A 22499-nucleotide genomic window follows, 5' to 3' on the forward strand; every position below is an offset into this window, starting at 1 on the left:
ATGAAAACACTAATTCGAAATGCTGATTGTGCTCCAATGTTCACAGCAGCATTACTTACAATTGCCAAGATACGGAAGCAACCTAAGTGTCCATCAACACACTAACGAACAACCAACAGGGAGGGAATCCAGCCCTACACATTAACAGTCAAGCAGATTAAAGTTTAACTCAGCTCTGCCCACCAGAGCAACAGTCAGCTCTACCCAATACCAGGCCCTCCCATCAAGAAACATACACAAGCCTCTTAGATAGCCTCATCCACCAGAGGGAAGACAGCAGAAGGAAGAAGAACTACAATCCGCAGCCTGTGGAACAAAAACCACATTCACAGAAAGATAGACAAGAAAAGATAGAGAGCTATGTACCAGATGAAGGAACAATATAAAATCCCAGAAAAACAATGAAATGATGTGGAGATAGGCGACCTTACAGAAAAACAATTCAGAATAATGATAGTGAAGATGATCCAGGACCTCGGAAAAAGGATGGAGGCAAAGATCGAGAAGATGCAAGAAATGCTTAAAAAAGAACTAGAAGAATTAAAGAACAAACAAACAGAAATGAACAATACAATAACTGAAATGAAAACTACACTAGAAGGAATCAATAGCAGAATAACTGAGGGAGAAGAACGGATAAGTGACCTGGAAGACAGAATGGTGGAATTCACTGCTGTGGAACAGAATAAAGAAAAAAGAATGAAAAGAAATGAAGACAATCTAAGAGACCTCTGGGACAACATTAAATGCAACAACATTCACATTATACGGGTGCCAGAAGAAGAGAGAGAGAAAGGACCCAAGAAAATATTTGGAAGAGATTATAGTCAAAAAGTTCCCTAACTTGGGAAAGGAAATAGCCACCCAAGTCTAGGAAGCACAGTGAGTCCCATACAGGAAAAACCCAAGAAGAAACATGCCAAGACACATAGTAATCAAATTGGCAAAAATTAAAGACAAAGAAAAATTATTGAAAGCAGCAGGGGAAAAATTAGAAATAATATACAAGGGAACTCCCATAAGGTTAACAGCTGACTTCTCAGTGGAAGCTATACAAGCCAGAAGGGAGTGGCATGATATACTTAAACGTGATGAAAGGGAAGAACCTACAACAAAGGTTACTCTACCCGGCAAGGATCTCATTCAGATTCGGCAAGGATCTCATTCAGATTTGATGGAGAAATCAAAAGCTTTACAGACAAGCAAAAGCTAAGAGAATTCAGCACCACCAAACCAACTCTACAACAAATGCTAAAGGAACTTCTCTAAGTGGGAAACACAAGAGAAGAAAAGGATCTACAAAAACAAACCTAAAGGGCTCCCCTGGTGGCACAGTGGTTGAGAATCAGCCTGCCAATGCAGGGGACACGGGTTCGAGCCCTGGTCTTGGAAGATCCCACATGCCGCAGAGCAACTAGGCCCGTGAGCCACAACTACTGAGCTGGCGCGTCTGGAGCTTGTGCTCCGCAACAAGAGAGGCCGTGATAGTGAGAGACCCATGCACCACTATGAAGAGTGTCCCCCACCTGCCACAATTAGAGAAAGCCCACGCACAGAAATGAAGAGCCAACACAGCAAAAATAAATTAATTAATTAATAAACTCCTACCCCCAACATCTTCTTTAAAAAAAAAAAAACCTAAAACAATTAAGAAAATGGTCATAGGAACATACATATTGATAATTACCTTAAACGTGAATGGATTAAACACTCCAACCAAAAGATACAGGCTTGCTGAATGGATACAAAAACAAGACTCCTATATGTGCTATCTGAAAGAGACCCACTTCAGACTTAGGGACACAAACAGACTGAAAGTGAAGGGATGGAAAAAGATATTCCATGCAAATGAAATCAAAAGAAAGCTGGAGTAGCTATACTCATATCATATAAAATAGACTTTAAAATAAAGAATGTTACAAGAGACAAGGAAAGACACTACATAATGATCAAGGGATCAATCCAAGAAGACATAACAATTATAAATATATATCCACCCAACATAGAAGCACCTCAATACATAAGGCAACTGCTAACAGCTATAAAAGAGGAAATTGACAGTAACACAATAATAGTGGGGGACTTTAGCACCTCACTTACACCAATGTACAAATCATCCAAAATGAAAATAAATAAGGAAACAGAAGCTTTAAATGACACAATAGACCAGATAGATTTAATTGATATTTATAGGACATTCCATTCAAAGACAGCAGATTACACTTTCTTCTCAAGTGCTCTTGGAACATTCTCCAGGATAGATCACAGCTTGGGTCACAAATCAAGCCTCAGCAAATTTAAGAAAATTGAAGTCATATCAAGCAATTTTTCTGACCACAACGCTATGAGATTAGAAATGAATTACAGGAGAAAAACGTAAAAAACACAAATGCATGGAGGCTAAACAATAGGTTACTAAATAATCAATAGATCAATGAAGAAATCAAAGAGGTAATCAAAAAATGCCTAGAGAGAAATGACAATGAAAACACGATGAGGCAAAACCTACAGGATGTAGCAAAAGCAGTTCTAAGAGGGAAGTTTATAGCTATACAAGCCTACCTCAGGAAACAAGAAAAATCTCAAGTAAACAATGTAACTTTACAAGTAAAGGAACTAGAGAAAGAAGAACAAACAAAACCCAAAGTTAGCAGAAGGAAAGACGTCATAAAGATCAGAGCAGAAATAAATGAAATAGAAACAAAGAAAACAATAGCAAAGATCAATAAAACTAAAAGCTGGTTCTTTGAGAAGATAAAAAAAATGATAAAACATTAGCCGGACTTATCAAGAAAAAAAGGGAGAAGGCTCAAATCAATAGAATTAGAAAGGAAAAAGGAGAATAACAACTGACACTGCAGAAATACAAAGGATCATGAGAGCTTACTACAACCATATATCAATAAAATGGACAACCTGGAAGAAATGGACAAATTCTTAGAAATACACAAGCTTCCGAGACTAAACCAGGAAGAAAGAGAAAATATGAACAGACCAATCACAAGCACTGAAATCGAAACTCTGATTAAATATCTTCCAACAAAAAATAGCCCAGGACCACATGGCTTCACAGGCGAATTCTATCAAACATTTAGGGAAGAGCTAACACCCCTTCTCAAACTCTTCCAAAAAACTGCAGAGAAAGGAACACTCCCAGACTCATTCTATGAGGCCACCTTCACCCTGATGCCAAAACCAGACAAAGATACTACAAAAAAAGAAAATTACAGACCAATATCTCTGATGAATATAGATGCAAAAATCCTCAGCAACATACTACCAAACAGAATCCAACAACACATTGAAAGGATAATACACCTTGATCAAGTGGGGTTTATCCCAGGGATGCAAGGATTCCTCAATATAAACAATTCAGTCAATGTGATATACCATATTAACAAATTGAAGAATAAAAACAATATGATCTTCTCAATAGATTCAGAAAAGGCTTTTGACAAAATTCAATACTGATTTATGATAAAAAGTCTGCAGAATGTGGGCATAGAGGGAACCTACCTCAACATAATAAAGGCCATATATGACAAACCCACAGCAAACATCATTCTCAATGGTGAAAAACAAAGCATTTCTTCTAAGATCAGGAACAAGACAAGTATATCCACTCTCACCACTATTGTTTAACATAGTTTTGGAAGTCCTAGTCACAGCAATCAGATAAGGAAAAGAAATAAAAGGAACACAAATTGGAAAAAAAGAAGTAAAACTGTCAATCTTTGCAGATAACATGATACTATACATAGAGAATCCTAAAGATGCCACAAGAAAACTAGTAGAGCTAAGCAATGAATTTGATAAAGTTGCAGGATACAAAACTAATGCAGAGAAATCTCTTGCATTCCTATACACTAATGATGAAAAATCTGAAAGAGAAATTATGGAAACACTCCCATTTATCATTGCAACAAAAAGAATAAAATACCTAGGAATAAACCTACCTAGGCAGACAAAAGACCTGTATGCAGAAAGCTATAATACACTGAGGAAAGAAATTAAAGATGATACCAACAGATGGAGAGATATACCATGTTCTTGGATTGGAAGAATAAATATTGTGAAAATGACTCTACTACACAAAGCAATCTACAGATTCAATGCAATCCCTATCAAATTATAAATGGCATTTTTTATGGAACTAGAACAAATCATCTTAAAATTTGTATGGAGACACAAAAGACCCCGACTAGCCAAAGGAGTCTTGAGGGAAAAAAACAGAGCTGGAGGAATCAGACTCCCTGACTTCAGACTATACTATAAAGCTACAGTAATCAAGACAATATGGTACTGGCACAAAAACAGAAACATAGATCATAACCCAGAGATAAACCCACACACCTATGGTCAACTAATCTATGACAAAGGAGGCAAAGATATAGAATGGAGAAAATACAGTCTCTTCAATAAGTGTTGCTGGGAAAACTGGACAGCTACATGAAAAAGAATGAAATTAGAACACTCCTTAATGCCATACACAAAACTAAACTCAAAATGGATTCGAGATCTAAATGTAAGACCGGACACTATAAAGCACTTAGAGGAAAACATAGGAAGAACATTCTTTGACATAAATCACAGCAAGATCTTTTTTGATCCACCTCCTAGAGTAATGGAAATAAAAACAAAAATAAACAAATGGGACCTAATGAAACTTCAAAGCTTTTGCACAGCAAAGGAAACCATAAACAAGATGAAAAGACAACACTCAGAATGGGAGAAAATATTTGCAAACGAAGCAACGGACAAAGGATTAATCTCCACAATATATAAACAGCTCATGCAGCTCAATATTAAAGAAACAAACAACCCAATCCAAAAATGGGCAGAAGACCTAAATAAACATTTCTCCAAAGAAGACATACAGATGAGCAAGAAACACATGAAAAGCTGCTCAACATCACTAATTATTACAGAAATGCAAATCAAAACATTGAAATATCACCTCACACCAGTTAGAATGGGCATCATAAGAAAATCTACAAAGAAGAAATGCTGGAGAGGGTGTGGAGAAATGGAACCCTCTTGCACTGTTGGTGGGAATGTAAATTGATAGAGCCAATATGGAGAACAGTATGGAGGTTCCTTAAAAAACTAAAAATGGAACTACCATATGATCCAGCAATCCCACTACTGGGCATATACCCACAGAAAAGCATAATTCAAAAAGACACATGCACCCCAATGTTCCTTGCAGCACTATTTACAATAGTCAGGTCATGGAAACAACCTAAATGACCATCGACAGACAAATGGATAAAGAAGTTCTGGTACATACATACAGTGGAATATTACTCAGCCATAAAAAGGAATGAAATTGAGTCATTTGTTGTGATGTGGATGGACCTAGAGACTGTCATACAGAGTGAAGTAAGTCAGAAAGAAAAAAACAAATATCGTATATTAACGCATGTATGTGGAATCTAGAAAAATGGTACAGATGAACCGGTTTGCAGGGCAGAAGTTGAGACACAGATGTAGAGAACAAATGTATGGACACCAAGGGGGGAAAACCATGGTGGGGTGGGGATGGTGGTGTGCTGAATTGGACGATTGAGATTGACATGTATACACTGATGTGTATAAAATTGATGACTAATAAGAAGCTGCAGTATAAAAGAACAAACAAACAAAAAAACAACTAATACTAAATTTTTTTGGGTTATTTTTATGGAAATATGTTAATATAAATATTTCAGACATCACATGAAATTTCTAAACATCTTATATGTTCTTGTATAATGTTATGCCATACTTCTAGTTATTACTTTAAAATGTATGTGTCAGAAATAACTAAACTTCCTTGTCAATTGCATTATCATGAACTTTCATCAAATCTTTAACCATGGTCATTTTTAAGTCTTTTGTCATTTACAGACAGTTCTGGGTGTACTCTGATGCTTTTGCAAAAATGCTCCTATAAAAGGGTTTCATTTTCAATGAATTCATGGAAAAGACTCTGACAATTACAGGTTTCTGGTAACTGACTATACTGCTAAACTGAATGAATAAGCATTTTCAGAATTCTAATGGAAAATGGATAAATTTATAAAAGTGCTAACAAAAGATCAAGATTAAAAAATATTAATTACATGTGACTGAGTGAAATGATGAGGATGCTTATAATTTTTGTGAGTTTCTGTTTGAATTAAAAATATCCCACAAGGACTCAGAGGCAAAAAATATACAAATCAATTTTCACTGCAAAGTAAAGGAGCTGTTACAGTGGAAGATTACTGGATTGAGTGTCAATATTATGACATAGTATGAGTGTGTTACGTGTTTGGTAAGTGCAATCATTGTTGCTTTTGTTGTGGTCATCCATTTACAATGCTTGGTGTCAGTTTATTTATCTCTTGTAAAAATAAAATACAGTGTGTGTGTGTGAAAAAAATAAGAATGAAATGTTGCCATCTGCAATTTCATGGATGGACTTGGAGGATATTAGGCTATGTGAAATAAGTTATACAGAGAAAGACAAATACTTTATGCTATCACTTACATGAGGAATCTAAAAAATAAAACAGACTAGTGAACATAACCAAAAGAAACTGACTCACAGTTATAGAGAAGAAACTAGTGGTTACAGGTGTTGAGAGGGAAGATGGGTGTGGCAAATTAGGGGTAGGGAATAAAGAGATATCAACTACTATGTATAAAATGTGTAAGCTACAAGAATATATCATACAGCATATGGCCATTATTTTAAAATAACTATAAATGGAATATAACCTTAAACAATTGTATCACCATGTTGTATACCTGAAACATATAATATTGTGCATTAACTATACCTCAGTGAAAAAAATGTCATGGATTATGGTGATCTGATTGAAAATTCAAAATATCTCTCATGAAGAAACTCAATACGCTATAAGAAAACTAAGAAAGGCAGTTCAATGAGCTCAGGAATAAAATTAAGTAACAGAAGGAATAATTTACCAAACAGATTAAAACTCCAATAAAGAACCAAACAGTAATTCTAGAACTAAAGACCACAATAAACGAGATGAAGAATGCAACAGAAACCATTGGAAAACAGAGTTGACCATATGGAAGAGAAAATTATTGAGCTTGAAGATAGGAATCTAGAAATGACAAAAGTAGAAGAGGAAAGACAAATGAGATATTAAACAATGAAGAAATTGCATGAGAGCTATCCACCTCTTTTAGGTAGGTCATCATTAGGGTAATGTGTATCCCAGAAGGATAAGAGAAGGAAAGGGAGTATAGAGTTCATTTGAAGAAGTAATAGCTGAGGACTTTCCCAACCTGGGTAAGGAACTAGATATATATGTCCATGAAGCCAAGAGAACACCTAATTATCTTGGTGAAAAAAGACCTTCTCCAAGAAATATTATATTAAAACTGTCAAAAGTTAATGACAAAGAAAAAAATTCTAAGGCACCCAAGGAAAAATAGACAGTAACCTACAAAGGAACCTACATTAGGCTATCAGCATATTTCTAAGCAGAAACTCTACAGGCCAGGAGGGAATGGGATGTGATTCTAAAAATACTGAAATATTAAAAACTGTAACCCAAGAATACTCTCTCCAGTAAAGTTATCATTCACTTATGAAAGAGAAATGAAGGTTTTCCCCAGAGAACAAAAGCTGTGGAAGTTCATCAGCACTAGACTTGCCTTACAAGAAATGTTAAAAGGAGCTCTTCTACCAGAAAGAAAAAGGCAAAAGTACAGAAAATGTTGAATAAGGTGGTAAATAGACAGAATCAGAAAATTACAACTGTATATTAGAATAGATTGTTTAAAACTTAATTATAACATAAAAGTTAAATTGAAAAAGAAGCAAAACTGACTATAGCTACTTCAACTTAGTAACAAACTCACAACTTAAAAAGGGATAATTTGAGACAACAGAAATATAAAAAGGGAAGAGGAAAAGGATGGAATCTGTATAGAAAAATGAAGATAAGATGTTATCAGAAGAAAAAAACTACTTTATTTAAGAGACACTTTGTGTAAACCTTATAGTAACCACAAAACACAAATCTAGAGCAGAGCACAAAACATGAAAGAAGTAACTAAGAAAAACATCATAGGAAACCACCAAACTAAAATAGCAGACAGAAGCACAAAGGAAAAGAAACAATAGAGATATATATCAACCATAAACAAAAGTGTATATGGCATTACTAAGTCCTTGATAGCAATAATCACCCTAAATGAAAATCGGTTGAATTTAGCAATCAAAAGACACAGAGTGGCTGGACAAATTAAAAAACAAGACCCTACTACATGCTGCTTCCAGGAGACTCACCTCAGCTCTAAAGACAAACATAGGCTCAAAATGAATGAAATGACAGCCAAAAAATAAAGCAGGTGTAGCCATACCATATCAGACAAACATACCATGCCAAAAAAAAATGTAACAAGAGACAAAGATGGACATTATAAAATGAAAAAGGTACAATTCATCATAAAGATATAAAAATTATTAATATATATGTATCATATTAAGGAGCACCAAAATATATAAAGGAATTATTAACAGAATTAAAGGGGTACATTGAAAGCAACATAATAATTATAGCAGACATTAACACCACACTTACATCAATGGACAGATCATCCAGGCAGAAAGTCTTCAAGGAAACAGCAGCCTTGAAGGAAACATTAGACCAGGTAGATCTGATAGATTTGTATTGAACATTCCTGAAAAATACAGCATAATACACATTCTTCTCAAGTGCACATGGAACATTCTCAATGATAGATCATATACTAGGACACAAAAAAAGTCTCAATAAATTTCAGAAGCCTGAAATCATATCAATCCTCTTTTCTGATCACAGTGGCATATATAATTAGAAATCAACTACAAAAAAATAAGCTGGAAAAAAAATCACAAATACGTAGAAACTGAAAAACATGCTACTAAACAACTCTTTGGTCAATGAAGAAATTAAAGGAAAAGTCAAAATATACCTGAAGACAATGAAAATATGACATACCAGCAGAAGGAAAGAAATAATAAAGATCAGAGTGGAAATAAGATAAATAGAGATTAAACAGACAATAGAAAAGGTAAATGAAACTAGGAGATGGTTCTTTGAAAAGATAAACAAAATTGATCAACATTTACCCTAACTTATAAAGAAGAAGAGAAGGCTCAGCTAACTAAAATCAGAAATAAAAGAAAAGAAATTACAATGGATACCACAGAAATACAAATGATTATAAGAGAATACTATGAACAGCTATATGGCAATAAATTAGACAACCTAAAATATGGACCTTCCAAGACTGAATCATGAAGAAATGGAAAATCTGAATAGACCGATCACTAGTAAAGAGACTGAAGCAGTAATCAAAAACTCCCCCCAAGAAAAAAAATCGAGAACCAGATGCCTTCACAGGTAAATTCTACCAAACATTTAAAATTGATTTAATGCCTACCCTTCTCAAACTCTTCCAAAATATTGAAGAGGAGGGAATGCTTGCTAACTCATCTTATGAGCTCAATACTACCTGATACCAAAACCAGACAAGGGCAATGCAAAAAAAGAATTGTATACATCAGTATTTCTAATGAACATAGATGCAAAAATTGTCAACAAAATATTAACAATGCATATACAACAATACATTAAAAGGATACAAAATGATCAAGTGGGATTTATTCCAGGCATGCAAGGATGGTTCAACATTCACAAATCAGTCAATGTGATATACCACATCAACAAAATGAAGGGTAAAAATCATATGATCATCTCAATAGATGCAGAAAAATAATTTGACAAGAATCAACACTTGTTTATGATAAAAACTCAATAAAATGGGTATAAAATAAAGTACCTCAACATAATAAAAGCCATACATAACAAGCCCATAGCTAACAACATACTCAACAATGAAAAACTGAAAGCTATACCTCTAAGATCAGGAAAAAGACAAGGATACCCACTCTTGGCAGTCTTATTCAAAATAAGAAGTCCTAGCCAGAGCAATTACAAAAGAAAAATAAATAAAAGGCATCAAAATTGGAAAAGAAGAAGTAAAACTGTAACTATTTGTGGATGACATAATTTTATATATAGAAAAACCCTAACAACTCCACCAAAAATCTATTAGAAATAGTAAATGAATAAAGTTGCAGCATACAAAATCCATATGCAAAATCTGTTGAGTTTCTACACACTAAAAACAAGCTAGCAGAAAGAGAAATTAAAAAGAAAATAATCCCACTTACAGTCACAACAAAAAGAATACCTAGGAATAAATTTAACCAAGGAGGTGAATGACCAGTACACTAAAATCTGTAAGATACTGTTGAAATAAACTGAACAAGACACAAAGAAATGGAAAGATATTCCGTGGTTGTGGCTTAGAAGAATTAACATTGTTAAAATGTCCATATTACCTAAAGCAATCTACTGATTCAATACAATCCCTATCAAAACCCTGATGACATTTTTCACAGAAATAGAACAAATCATCTGAAAATTTATGTGGATCCTTAAAAAACCCTGAATAGCAAAATAAATCCTGAGGAAAAAGAACAAAGTGGAGGTATCATCCTCCCTGATTTCAAAGTATACCACTAAGCTGCAGTATCAAAACAGCATAGCATTGGCAGAAAAAAGACACATAGACCAATGAAACAGAAATGATAGCAAAGAAATAAACTCATGCATATATGGACAATTAATTTATGACAAAAGAACAAAGAATGTACAATGGAGAAAGGTATCTTTTCAATAAATGGTGTTAGGAAAACTGGACAATCCACATACAAAGAAAAATGAAACTAGACCACTATCTCATACCAGACACAAAAATCAAATCAAAATGGATTAAATCCTTGAATACAGACCTGAAACCATAAACCTCCTAGAAGAAAACATAAGCAGTACACTCTTTGACACTGGTCTTAGCAACATCTTTATGGATATTTTCCTCAGGCAAGAAAGACAAAAGCAAAAAACAAACAAATGGGACTACATCAAACTAAAAACTTCTGTACAGTAAAGGAAACCATCAGCAAAATGAAAGGACAACCTACCAAATGGGAAAAGTTATTTGCAAATCATATATCTGATATGGGGTTAATATCCAAAATATATAAAGAACTCATACAACTCAACAACAAAATAAACAATATGATTAAAAAATGGGCAGAGGATCTGAAGAGACATTTTTCCAAAGAAGACATACAGATGGCCAACAGGCACATGAAAAGATGTTCAACATCACTAATTATTAGGGAAATGCAAATCAAAACCACAACATATCACCTCATGCCCATCAGAATGGCTAGTATCAAAAAGGCAAGAAACAACAGGTGTTGGAAAGGATGTGGAGAAAAGGGAGTCCTTGTGAACTGCTAATTGGAATGTAACTTGATGCAGCCACTATGGAAAGAAGTATGGAGATGCCTCAAAAAGTTAAGAACAGAAATATCATACTATCCAGCTAATCCACTTTTGGGTATTCATCTGAAGAATGCAAAAATAATAATTTGAAAAGACACATACAACCCCTATATTTGTTGCAGTTTTATTTACAATGGCACACAACCACTATATTTGTTGCAGCTTTATTTACAATAGCCTAGGTATGTATGGAAACAACCCAAGTGCTCACTGATGGATGAATTGATAAAGAAGATGTCACATATGTGTACACACACACACACACACACACAATACACAATGGAATACTACTCAGCCATAAAAAAGCCAAAATCTTGCCATTAGTGACAACATGGATGGATAATAAGGGTTTTACGTTAAGTGAAATAAGTCAGATGGAGAAAGACAAATACTGTATGATTTCACTTATATGTGGAATAAAAAGAAAAATGAACAAACAAAACGAAACAAGACAAACACATAGATACAGAGAACAGGGTAGTGGGAGAGGGGAGGCACGGATACAGGCCCATTGCAATAGGCTTCAATATAGCTCATCACAGCACTGGTCAGAACCCTAAATTGTTGATGAAACGTGTCAGGGGAAAAGGGCAGGGGCTGTCTCCTGAAAGAAGTAGGTAGAGGGGCTGGTCTGGGAAGTCAAGCTCTGCCTGCTGAGAGAGAGAGGAGCAGATGACCCCAACAAGAGGGTCAGGCTCAAGAAGAAACAACTAAGGCTAATCTGGCATCACCTACTAACAAATTAAACACACACATTCCCTTCAATCCACATATTCCCTTCCTTCGAATGTATTCCATAGACCTTTAAGGAATAAAGTGATTTAACTGACTGCTTCCTGGAACTTCCATGGGAAAAGGGATGTCCAGGGGGTCTCACCTGGGTGAAGATGACACCAAGGGAGATGAGAAAAGTTGTGCCTTGAACGCCCCAATTCACCATTTCTTACTCTTTTTTTTTTAACACCTTTATTGGAGTATAATTGCTTTACAATGGTGTGTTAGTTTCTGCTTTATAACAGTGAATCAGTTATACATATACACATGTTCCCATATCTCTTCCCTCCTGGGTCTCCCTCCCTCCCACCCTCCCTATTCCACCCCTCTAGGCGGTCACAAACTACCTAGCTGATCTCCCTGTGCTATGTGGCTGCTTCCCACTAGCTATCCACTTTACGCTTGGTAGTGTATATATGTCCATGCCACTCTGTCACCTCGTCACAGCCTACCCCTCCTCCTCGCCATATCCTCAAGTCCATGCTCTAGTAGATCTGTGTCTTTATTCCCGTCTTACCCCTAGGTTCTTCATGACCTTTTTTTTTTTTTCTCCTCAGCTTCCATATATATGTGTTAGCATATGGTGTTTGTTTTTCTCTTTCTGGCTTACTTCGCTCTGTATGACAGACTCTAGGTCCATCCACCTCACCTTAATTTTTAACTGTAACTTTCAATTCCATTTCTTTATACATTTTAGAACTGTCTTTAAATGCATTAAAGGGACATATCATCCAAGCTTTTAAGCAAATTATTTTTTGTTTATCTGAAATTCAAATTTAAAAATACTTTGGGATGGGTATAAACAAAAACACAATATACCAAAACTTATGGGATACAGAGAAAGAACTGCTAAGAAGGAAATTTATGGCTGTAAATGCATTCACTAAAAAAGAAGAAAGATCTCAAGTAAATCACTTTATACCTTATGAAACGAAAAAAGAAGAGCAAATTAAAACCAAAGTCAGCATAAGGAAAGAAATAATAAGGATTAGAACAGAGACAAAAGAAATAAAGATTATAAAAAATAGAGAAAATCAACAAAACTAAAATTGGTTCTTTGAAACGATCAATAAATTCAACAAAACTTTAAGCTAAACTGATTAAAAACAATGAGAGTGCTCACTTTAGCAGCACGTATAATATAATTGGAATGATACAGGGATTAGCATGGCACGTGTGAAAGACTAACATGCAAATTTGTGAATTATTCCGTATTTTTGCTATGAGTGCAGAGCTTTAATATTCTCACCATAACAACAGCAACAGCAAAATGGTAATTGTATGAGGTAGAGGATGTGCTAACTTATCTTATTGTGGTAAGCATTTCACAATATTTACAAGTATCGATCACCACATTGTACACCTTAAACTTACACCATGTTATATGTCAATTATATCTCAATAAAGTGGGAAAAATGCCCCCCAAATCCCTAAATGTCATAGAAATGTATAATTTAATATGTATTATCCAGTTTACGTACAGGATGCTTTGGATATTAAAGTATTTCGGCCTCAAAAAATAAAAGAGAAAAGTCTCAAATTACTAAAATCATAAATTAAATTAGGGATGTTACTACTGAACTTACAGAAATAAAGAAAAATATGAGAGAATATCCTGAACAATTGCATGCCAACAAATTAGACAGATGAAATGGACGAATTTCTAGAAACATAAAAACTACCAAAAATGACTCAAGAAGGAATAAAACATTTGAACAGGTCTATAACAAGTAAAGACACTGATTCAGTAATCAAAAACTTCCCAAGAAAGAAAAATCCAGGACCAGATGGCTTCACTGGTGAATTCTACTAAACATTTAAAGAATTAACAACAATCCTTCTCAAAGTATTCCAAATATTGAAGAGAATGGAACACTCCCAGCTCATTCTATGTGGTCACCATTACCCTGATACCAAAGCCAGACCAGGACATCACAAAAAATGTAGATTAATATGCTTTATGAATATAGATGCAAAAATCCTCAACAATATAGTAGCCAACTGAATGCAGCAGCATATTAAGAGGATTATACACCATGGCCAAGTGGGATTTACCCTAGGAAAGCACGGATGGTTCAACATCTGAAAATCAATCAAATTTATACACCATATTAATAAAATTAAGGAGAGGGAGCTCCCTGGTGGCCTAGTGGTTAAGATTCTGGGCTTTCACTACTGTGGCCTGGATTCAATCCCTGGTCAGGGAACTGAGATCCTGTAAGCTGTGCGGCATGGCCAAACAAAAAAGAAACAAAAAAGTAAATAAAATTAAGGAGAAAATAACACATAGTCATCTCATCTGCATCTCAACATGATTCAGGAAAACATCTGATATAATCTAACATCCTTTCATCACAAAAGCACTCAACAAACTAGGAACAGAAGGAATGTCCTAAACGTGATAAAGGTCATTTGTAAAACAAAACAAAACAAAAATATAACATACTCAAAGGAGAAAGACCAAAAGGTTTCCCCCTAAGATCAGGAACAGTACAAGGATGTCTGCTTTCACTACTTCTATTCAACACTGTAAGTTCTAAACAGGGCATTAGGCAAGAACATAAAAGGCATCCAAATTGGAAAGGAATAAGTAAAACAATCTCTATTCAGAAATGACATGATCTTACATATATAAAATCCTAATGAATATACAAAATAAACCGCTAGACTTAATAAATGCATTCAGTTCTGTCTTGTACTCATTGAGTTGTGGTCAGTGAACACGGCACCCTATACTTTACACTTTTTGGGGAAAGTAGAGCAAACAATACCAGCACATTCTCTTTCTCTGTTTTTCCTTCTCTTTGTTAGGGAAAAGGATGGGAAAGAAGAGGAATATACAAGGAAAGACTCAAAGGAATGAAACAACCTACATCTTTACTGGTTGTATTACTACAAATCAACTATTGTTTCTTGTTTATTTCCCTCAGCAAGTAACAACAACCAAAGGGAGTGTGGTCTTGTTTTCAGAGGCAGCAAGGAATGGGTGATCTGGGGAGAGAGTGTCCTACTCCATAGCCAGGCTTATGGAGATGATGTCAGCTATAAAAGGAGAGGCAAAGCAGCTGAGGCCCTGGGCTTGCTGTAAGAAAGGATGGGACAGCTTAGGAACTTACTGAATGTTGTAGGGCACAGTACTAGGATTGAGTACCCCATACACAGTGAAGACTATATAGAGAGGGTTCCTGAAGTCTGGTTTCCTCTGAACCAAGAAAGGCCACACGGAATGGGTTTTCTCATAGATTCTGTCAGAAATAAAAAGCAAGCCAAAAAATTAAAAGCAGCAAGCAAGTAAAATCAACAGTCCTGTTGAACTTGATAATCATCCAAATTTTATTAACAATTAACCTAATTCAAGACAGAGGGATAGGATATGATAGAAGGAAAGTGAAAATAAGTGGTAATGAACACTGATAGAGTAACAAATTATCTGGGCTTCAACTTACCCATTTTTAAATGAATTAGAGGTTAGAAAGAGTTCCACATTGAAGAGCAACAGATGCTGAGTATAGTCTCTGCCATGGAGTAGCTATGTAATCTGAGGAATGTCTCTAGCTCTTTCTGGGACTATTTCCTCATTTGTAAAATATGACCTTTAAGGTCTCTTCCAAATCTCAGATTCTATGAACTAATGACCTTCCCAGTTATTAAAAATCTAGAATTGCTTTAAAAAATCTGGTAAGTTAACAGAAAGACCAGAGGGTGAATTTCTGGCTTTTCTATATTTTATTTTATTTCAAGCTAGCTTCTCCTCCTCTCAGAAGGTGTAAGACAGTGAAAGACAATTAGCAATTTATATTAGCAAATATATGTGAGTTATCTAGGTGAGCAGCACAGACTGTGATATTTATATTGCAAGACTGATTCTTCTTATACCTTAGTTGAGTCCTTCAGGAGCCACTTAGTTAACACTGCAAAAAACATGGGATCCATTGTCCCAATGAGAGCTGCTGTGTAACCATGCATGGATAGTTCATTTACTCACACAGTGTCAAAGAAAGTTCAAGGAGGACAACAAAGAGAAGCAGTATGGGTTGTAGGACCTAAACACTGTAGTCTTGTAACTTTTAGAATCCTCAGACCATTTCAATGAGGTCAAAGGACTTGTATATCCATCTTTCTCATTTGTTTTTGGTTGAAAAAAAATCTTGCAGAGGTAAGGTAACTAGTATTTGTTGAGTATGTACTATGTGTGAAACACTGTTCCAGACTCTACCTATAATACTTCATTAAATTTTCATAATAAAACCCTGTGAAATATTTTATCCCCAAAATAATAATGAGAAAATGAGACAAAAAATAATTTGAAAAAAGTTACATAGCTAGTAGGTGACAGAGCCAAAATCTGAACCCCAGTCTCTCTGATTCTAGAGTCCATGCCTTTTCTTTTATGGATGAATGATATTTCTGTTTATTTTATGCAATCACTATTTTAACATGTTAAAATTTTCAACTTTTGTACTTTTACATGGAGATTCAGATTTGTGTGGGGAATGGGTCTAGGATATATTAGCCTCACTTTAAGAGGGTGGAAAAAAGAATATGGAAAAGATCTTAGATTTTAATGCTAGAAAAGCAGGTCAGAGACAGAATGAATGTGTCTGAAAGCGTCTGCGAAGAGGGTAAGAAAGGTCTAGTTGCAAAATGAAATAGAAATGTGCGTAGAAGCTACCAAGTAAGCACAAATGTTAAAGCAGCAAGATCCATCTCTGTGTTGACAAGAAAACAGAATTAGAGATGTCATTCAATTCATCCAGGATACATCATAGAGGAGTCTGAGAACTTGAGCTAACTGCCACTCAACCAACAGCTATGAAACAAGAGTGGGCTGTGCGACAGTTACTTCCCTCTCTATTTCATTTTCTCTGACTCTAAAACAAGGAGAATACTATTCACAGAAACTCTATCTTGTCAACTTCAAAAATTATTTACGTTTTATATATTGTGAGGATGTTAGAGTTTTAAGTCTGGTGCAAATCTAACTGCCTATAGGAGCTGGGAAGATAACATTAGAAGTGCGCTGAGAATAAACTATAGAGAGTGGTGAGAACTGTGACAAACGAGAGTGTGTGCTTCATTCAAGTGGAGCAGCTGTTATTCAGCTTTAGCTGATTACTGCCATTAGAAAATGCAGGTCCAGTACTGCCAGAGCTCCTGATTTTGCAGAATATCTTGGCACAACAGCTTTTTGATTTAGGAAAAAATCCTAAAATAACTGGATTTTTATGTGAAATATCGTGATATTTAAATGTTGACAACTTATTCACAGTTTAAAGAATACTCCACAGACTAAACAAAATATACCTGTTAAGCTAGATTTGGCCTATGAACTGCCATTTAGTGATCTCTGACACAAATGATAAAGGACTGTAGCTATTGACTACTCATACCTGCACAGTAGTTCATTCCTTACAAAGTCCTTGCACATCCATTGTTTTACTGGTTCCTCAGGATTGCTCTGAAAAGTAGGTATTATCCCTATTTCACAGATAAAGAATCTGAGGTTTTGAGGAATCTCCATGCAAACACTGAGTGATTTATGCTTCAAAAGTTATTTTTATAGTTGTCATCTCCTCCCCTTTCGTGAACTGCTGTCCCAAATTCAAGGTGATGGGTAAATTTCTTTTACACTGATCCCCTCTCCCTATTCAGTGTTTTTTCACAAACTGAATTCACCTCAGATCTTCTCGATCCTTCTGGCAGTTTCCAAGGAAGTTCCGAAACTGGCAGGAGAAAACATGGTCATGAATTTCCAGCAAGAAATTTTCATTAAACTCAAAGGCACAAGGAAATTGTTCCATTAACTGCCAGATACAGTCTAGGAACTGTGTGAAGAGAGGGGATACTTCTTTAGCGTCCCCATCCAGGTGGCCACACCTGAGAGATGCAAATAAAGGTAAAGAAAGACAATGATTAACATCAGGGATTACACTGTTTGGAATAGGCTATAGCAAGTTCACCTTTTGTCTCTGTTGGCATTGGTAAGGAAATGCTTAATGCCAAAATGTCACCCAGAATCTCAAAGTTCATTAATCCCAATGGACCTCTTAGCCACCAGCATCCTTCACTGTTATCAAGATTGTAAGCCCTTGGTAATCTATTCTATTTCCTTTTACATCCTCTACAATAGAACTTTCTGCAATGATCAAAATGTTCCATATTTGTGCTGTCCAATATGGTAGTCACTAACTATTAAGCCCTTGAAATGCAGCTAGTGTGACTAAGGAACTGAATTTTCAATTGTATTTAATTTTAATTAATTTAAACAGCTACCTTTAGCTTCATGTGAGCAAGGACCATATCTATCTTGTTTACTGGACAGTGCCTGGTATGAAAAGGGTATTTAATAAGTTTATTAAATGAATGAAAAAACCTCATCCCAGAATTGTTTAATGTTTCCTCTCTCATGATGTCCTCTTTCCCAACTCTACCATCCATTAGAAACACTATTCCACTAGAAATAAACATGGCATCCTTAGCTTTTACATTGAATGTTCTACCTTTTGATTTAATTGAAATCCATCTCACCAAGGACACTACTTCTTCTTGGGGCCCAAATCAAATGGAGAATGCTCATCATTCCACTCTCCATGTATAATAATCCTAAAGCACAGCAGAAGTGGGATCGGCTTTCTCCTTTCTACTACTCCTTTCACTCTCTTAAAAACACTTCCACTATGGGTCATGCTGTTGTTCACTTTCCTCAATGTTGTGTTCCACAATCTTTGGGTCACTTCTCCACATTTTCTGAAGAATCTGACTCCAGTCATAAGTACTTATCTTTGGAGTCAATGTAGATGACATACACTTGGCTTAGCAGGTTCCTTAACTAACTCGAATCTAATTATCTTCACCGATCTTTACCTCTACTTCACATCAGCCTCTCGTATCCATGGCTGTTTCTTGATGTTAGCTAAAGGTCCTTCCTCCACTTTGAAACCTTAATCTCAATATCCTACTCTGATCACCGTATATTATATTTCCAAAGGCTGCTCATCTTATCTCCTCCAGCCCAATCTCTGGACCTATCACCTTTCCAGATTCCTACTAGCTTCCCTTTCTTCCTTACCCAGACTATATTCTGCCCCATCAACTATTCTGTCCCCATTTTCTTCAATTTTCTGGTCATTTTTTTGTCATTATTCTCCTTCAATATCCAACCATTGATGAGCCGAAGAAGCTATGTTCTCTACTCCCAAATCTTGACTGATAAATGCTGCTTGAGAAAATTATAAAACCATGCAAATTGATACCATAAGTCTCCATACTCAGCTGGAACTTAATTGCTCCCAAATAAACTTTATGTATATCCTTAACACAGTTTTCCCATTAAACCTTACAGCTCTTGCAAATTTTAACCTATCTTCTTAAACCCTAACCCATTTCACATTGATGTATACAGTGTTAATGAAAAAGATCAAGGCTATCAAGTAAAAATATCTAACTTCTGCCTTGGACACTCAAAAACTTAGTTCCTTCTCCTCCTGTCCTTCCATGGAGTTTCCATGTAGAGAAAAGGGAACCATCCTACACTGCTGGTGGGTATGTAAATTGGTGCAGCCACTGTGGAAAACATTATGGAGATTTCTCAAAAACTAAAAATAGAATCAGCCTCATCTTCTTAATGTTCTAAAATGCCATCAGTTCTAGAAAGCTTTCTTTGCCCAGAATAGGTAAGGTTCTGGGCAAAGAACCTTATGTTTATGTTTACCTTTATATGTTTACCTTTGACTTAGCACTTATCATACTATACTATCATCATTGATTTTATTTTCTATAAAAGAAGGGACAGAGACCATATCTGATCTAATACAGTCTCCTTAAAACCTGGCATATTGCCTGGCCCAATGTTTGTTGACAAAGGAAGAATGAATGGATGGATCCAAATAGCTAGAGAGCGACAATCAAATGAAATTAAATGGATATACACCAATGCAGGAGAATAAGACCTGAATAATAACCTCCTTGAGGGTAAAACTCACATTGCATATGCCTTTGGCACCAGCTCAGTGTCTGATATAGTATACAGCATATTGTTAGGTGTTCAGTAAACATTTGTTATTGTTCTCATAACACACATAAAGTCTCAGTGAGGCTGTTTGGCTTATAGCAGCATTAGGTCACTAAATAAATGTAAGTCCTTGCATCCACCTCTTACCAAAGAACAGAAATGCGCACATGCCTTTTCTTCTTATACAAGGTTAAAAGGTACATTGTGGGCTTCCCTGGTGGCGCAGTGGTTGAGAGTCCGCCTGCTGATGCAGGGGACATGGGTTTGTGCCCTGGTCCGGGAAGATCCCACATGCCGCAGAGTGGCTAGGCCTGTGAGCCATGGCCACTGAGCCTGCACATCTGGACCCTGCGTTCCGCAACGGGAGAGGCCACAACAGTGAGAGGCCCGCGTACTACAAAAAAAAAAAAAAGGTACATTGCCTTAGATATTATTCCCTCTGCCTGAATGCCCACTGTTCTCTCTAGCAAACACCTATTCATTCCCTAAAATTCACTTTTAAATACTGCTTATTCCTGGAAGGCTATCCTGTCTTCTTCAGAAACAGTTAAGCACTTTTTCCTCTGTGGCCCATGATGTCTGTTCTTCCCTGAAATATTTAACAATTTGATATAATCATTTGCTCACTTTGAAGGCAGATATGATATTCTAGTCACCCTTGTAGCCCTAGTCCCTTAGCATAGTGTCTGGAATATGTGTTTCTTGATGAAAAGAGATTTATGCCATGTTCAACCTACTCTTCCTTCTTTCACAAGAACATATTTGGGTTTTTGATAAATCTCACTCTAATAAATTCTCCTTAGCCTCTACCTTTAAAGTAATATTTTTACCTTTGGGAGAACTTGTGGCCCATGGATATCCATTCCTTCTCTATCAGGATCTTCATTTTTATACAAAAAGAAAATTTTGCATTAGAAAAATCATAAAATTAATTAACCATACCTATAAAATATCAAAACACTTTGCTGAAGTAGACTTTGTACAAATTTGCATTGAACTGATCATAAAGTAAATTTCCCAAATGATAAATAAGTTACTTGGATTTCATTTAAAAGCCTATACAGGCTGCCTTCAAATTTCAAAGCTCTCAGGAGAAATTATTCTGGATTTGTATCCATTGTCACATTTCTTTTGGCTTTTACATAATGTGTGACAAGCCATTTGAGCCATCACTAAGTGCAATCTTGATAAACATATTACATTCAACCTATGAAAAAACAGGGATCCAAAGGCAGTACTTGAGTTTATACCAAGAACAAATCTTGATATAAACACATTTTCAAGCATTAAAAAAAATAAAGCATTTCCAAAAGAAAAATGAGGATAAACCCCTACTGTGAGTTCTGTTTCATAGAAAGACAAACTAAGAAACCTTGGATTCAGCACCAGAAAAAAATCATGAGTCTGACATCCAGACAGCTGATGCTGAAGATGATGAGCCCATCAGTCTGCTTATTTAACAGTCATCCATTAAATTTTGCAAACTTTTGGAGTCTTTCCTACCCCTTACATCAGCCTATTACATCCAACTTATCTTCTGATGGATAAGAAACTATGTTGAGTGTGAAATGTAAAGTATATAGACTGTAAATGCCTGGTTTAGTAGAAAGAAGTAAAATTGAAAAACAGAGCTGTTTTCGTAGACCTCTTTCTTGTAGAAAACAAGTTGGCTTAGAGTTATTTTTGATATATTCACAATCTCCCACTTGTGCAAAGTAAAATCCAATCACTGTTCTCTTACCATGAGTCCCTTGAATGTCCTACAAAATAGATCTAGGAAGATGCTGGCCACAGAGCAGACCTGTGCTGTGTGGTCCCACCCATCAAAACAATGGACTAAGACATTGGTCTTTTCTACCTTCACTGCCTGTGAAGACAAGAGGCAAAAAGTAGCATAGACAATTTTTCATAGCATGCCGGGTTAATAAATAGGGTTACCACCCCTACAGCAGAGAACTTGGTCTTACTGGGCTACATGAATTTCTTCCCAAAATATTAACACCCTGTATGGGAATGACAAAGAAAATAAAGGGGAGCCGTGAAGGAGAGCGCAGCCACAGGGGTGCGGAGGGCAAAGTGGTGAGATTCCCGCACAGAGGATCAGGGCCGTCTGGCACTCACCAGTCCGAGAGGCTAGTCTGCTCACCCACCGGGGTGGGCGGGGCTGGGAGTTGAGCTCCGGTTTCAGTCAGAGCTCCTGGAGAGGTCTGGGGTTGGTGGCCTTGAACACAGCCTGCAGGGGGTTAGTGCGCCACAGCAAGCTGGGAGGGAGTCCGGGAAAAAGTCTGGACCTGCCAAAGAGGCAA

General features: G+C 36.1%; 1 protein-coding gene across 1 annotated transcript in view; it reads right to left on the reverse strand.

Moving 5' to 3' along the window:
* MTMR8 (myotubularin related protein 8) overlaps positions 1–22499 on the reverse strand; it is a gene marked incomplete at its 5' end in the record, with an annotated part of 170346 nt that overhangs the window by 98595 nt on the left and 49252 nt on the right. Inside the window, 4 exons of the mRNA XM_079910963.1 lie at positions 15299–15427; positions 17859–18059; positions 21024–21073; positions 21935–22060. Coding sequence (XP_079767089.1) covers positions 15299–15427; positions 17859–18059; positions 21024–21073; positions 21935–22060 — 506 coding nt within the window. The remainder of the gene's footprint in view (positions 1–15298; positions 15428–17858; positions 18060–21023; positions 21074–21934; positions 22061–22499) is intronic.

This window comes from Stenella coeruleoalba, assembly GCF_951394435.1.
Source record: "Stenella coeruleoalba genome assembly, chromosome: X".
NCBI lineage: Eukaryota > Metazoa > Chordata > Mammalia > Artiodactyla > Delphinidae > Stenella > Stenella coeruleoalba.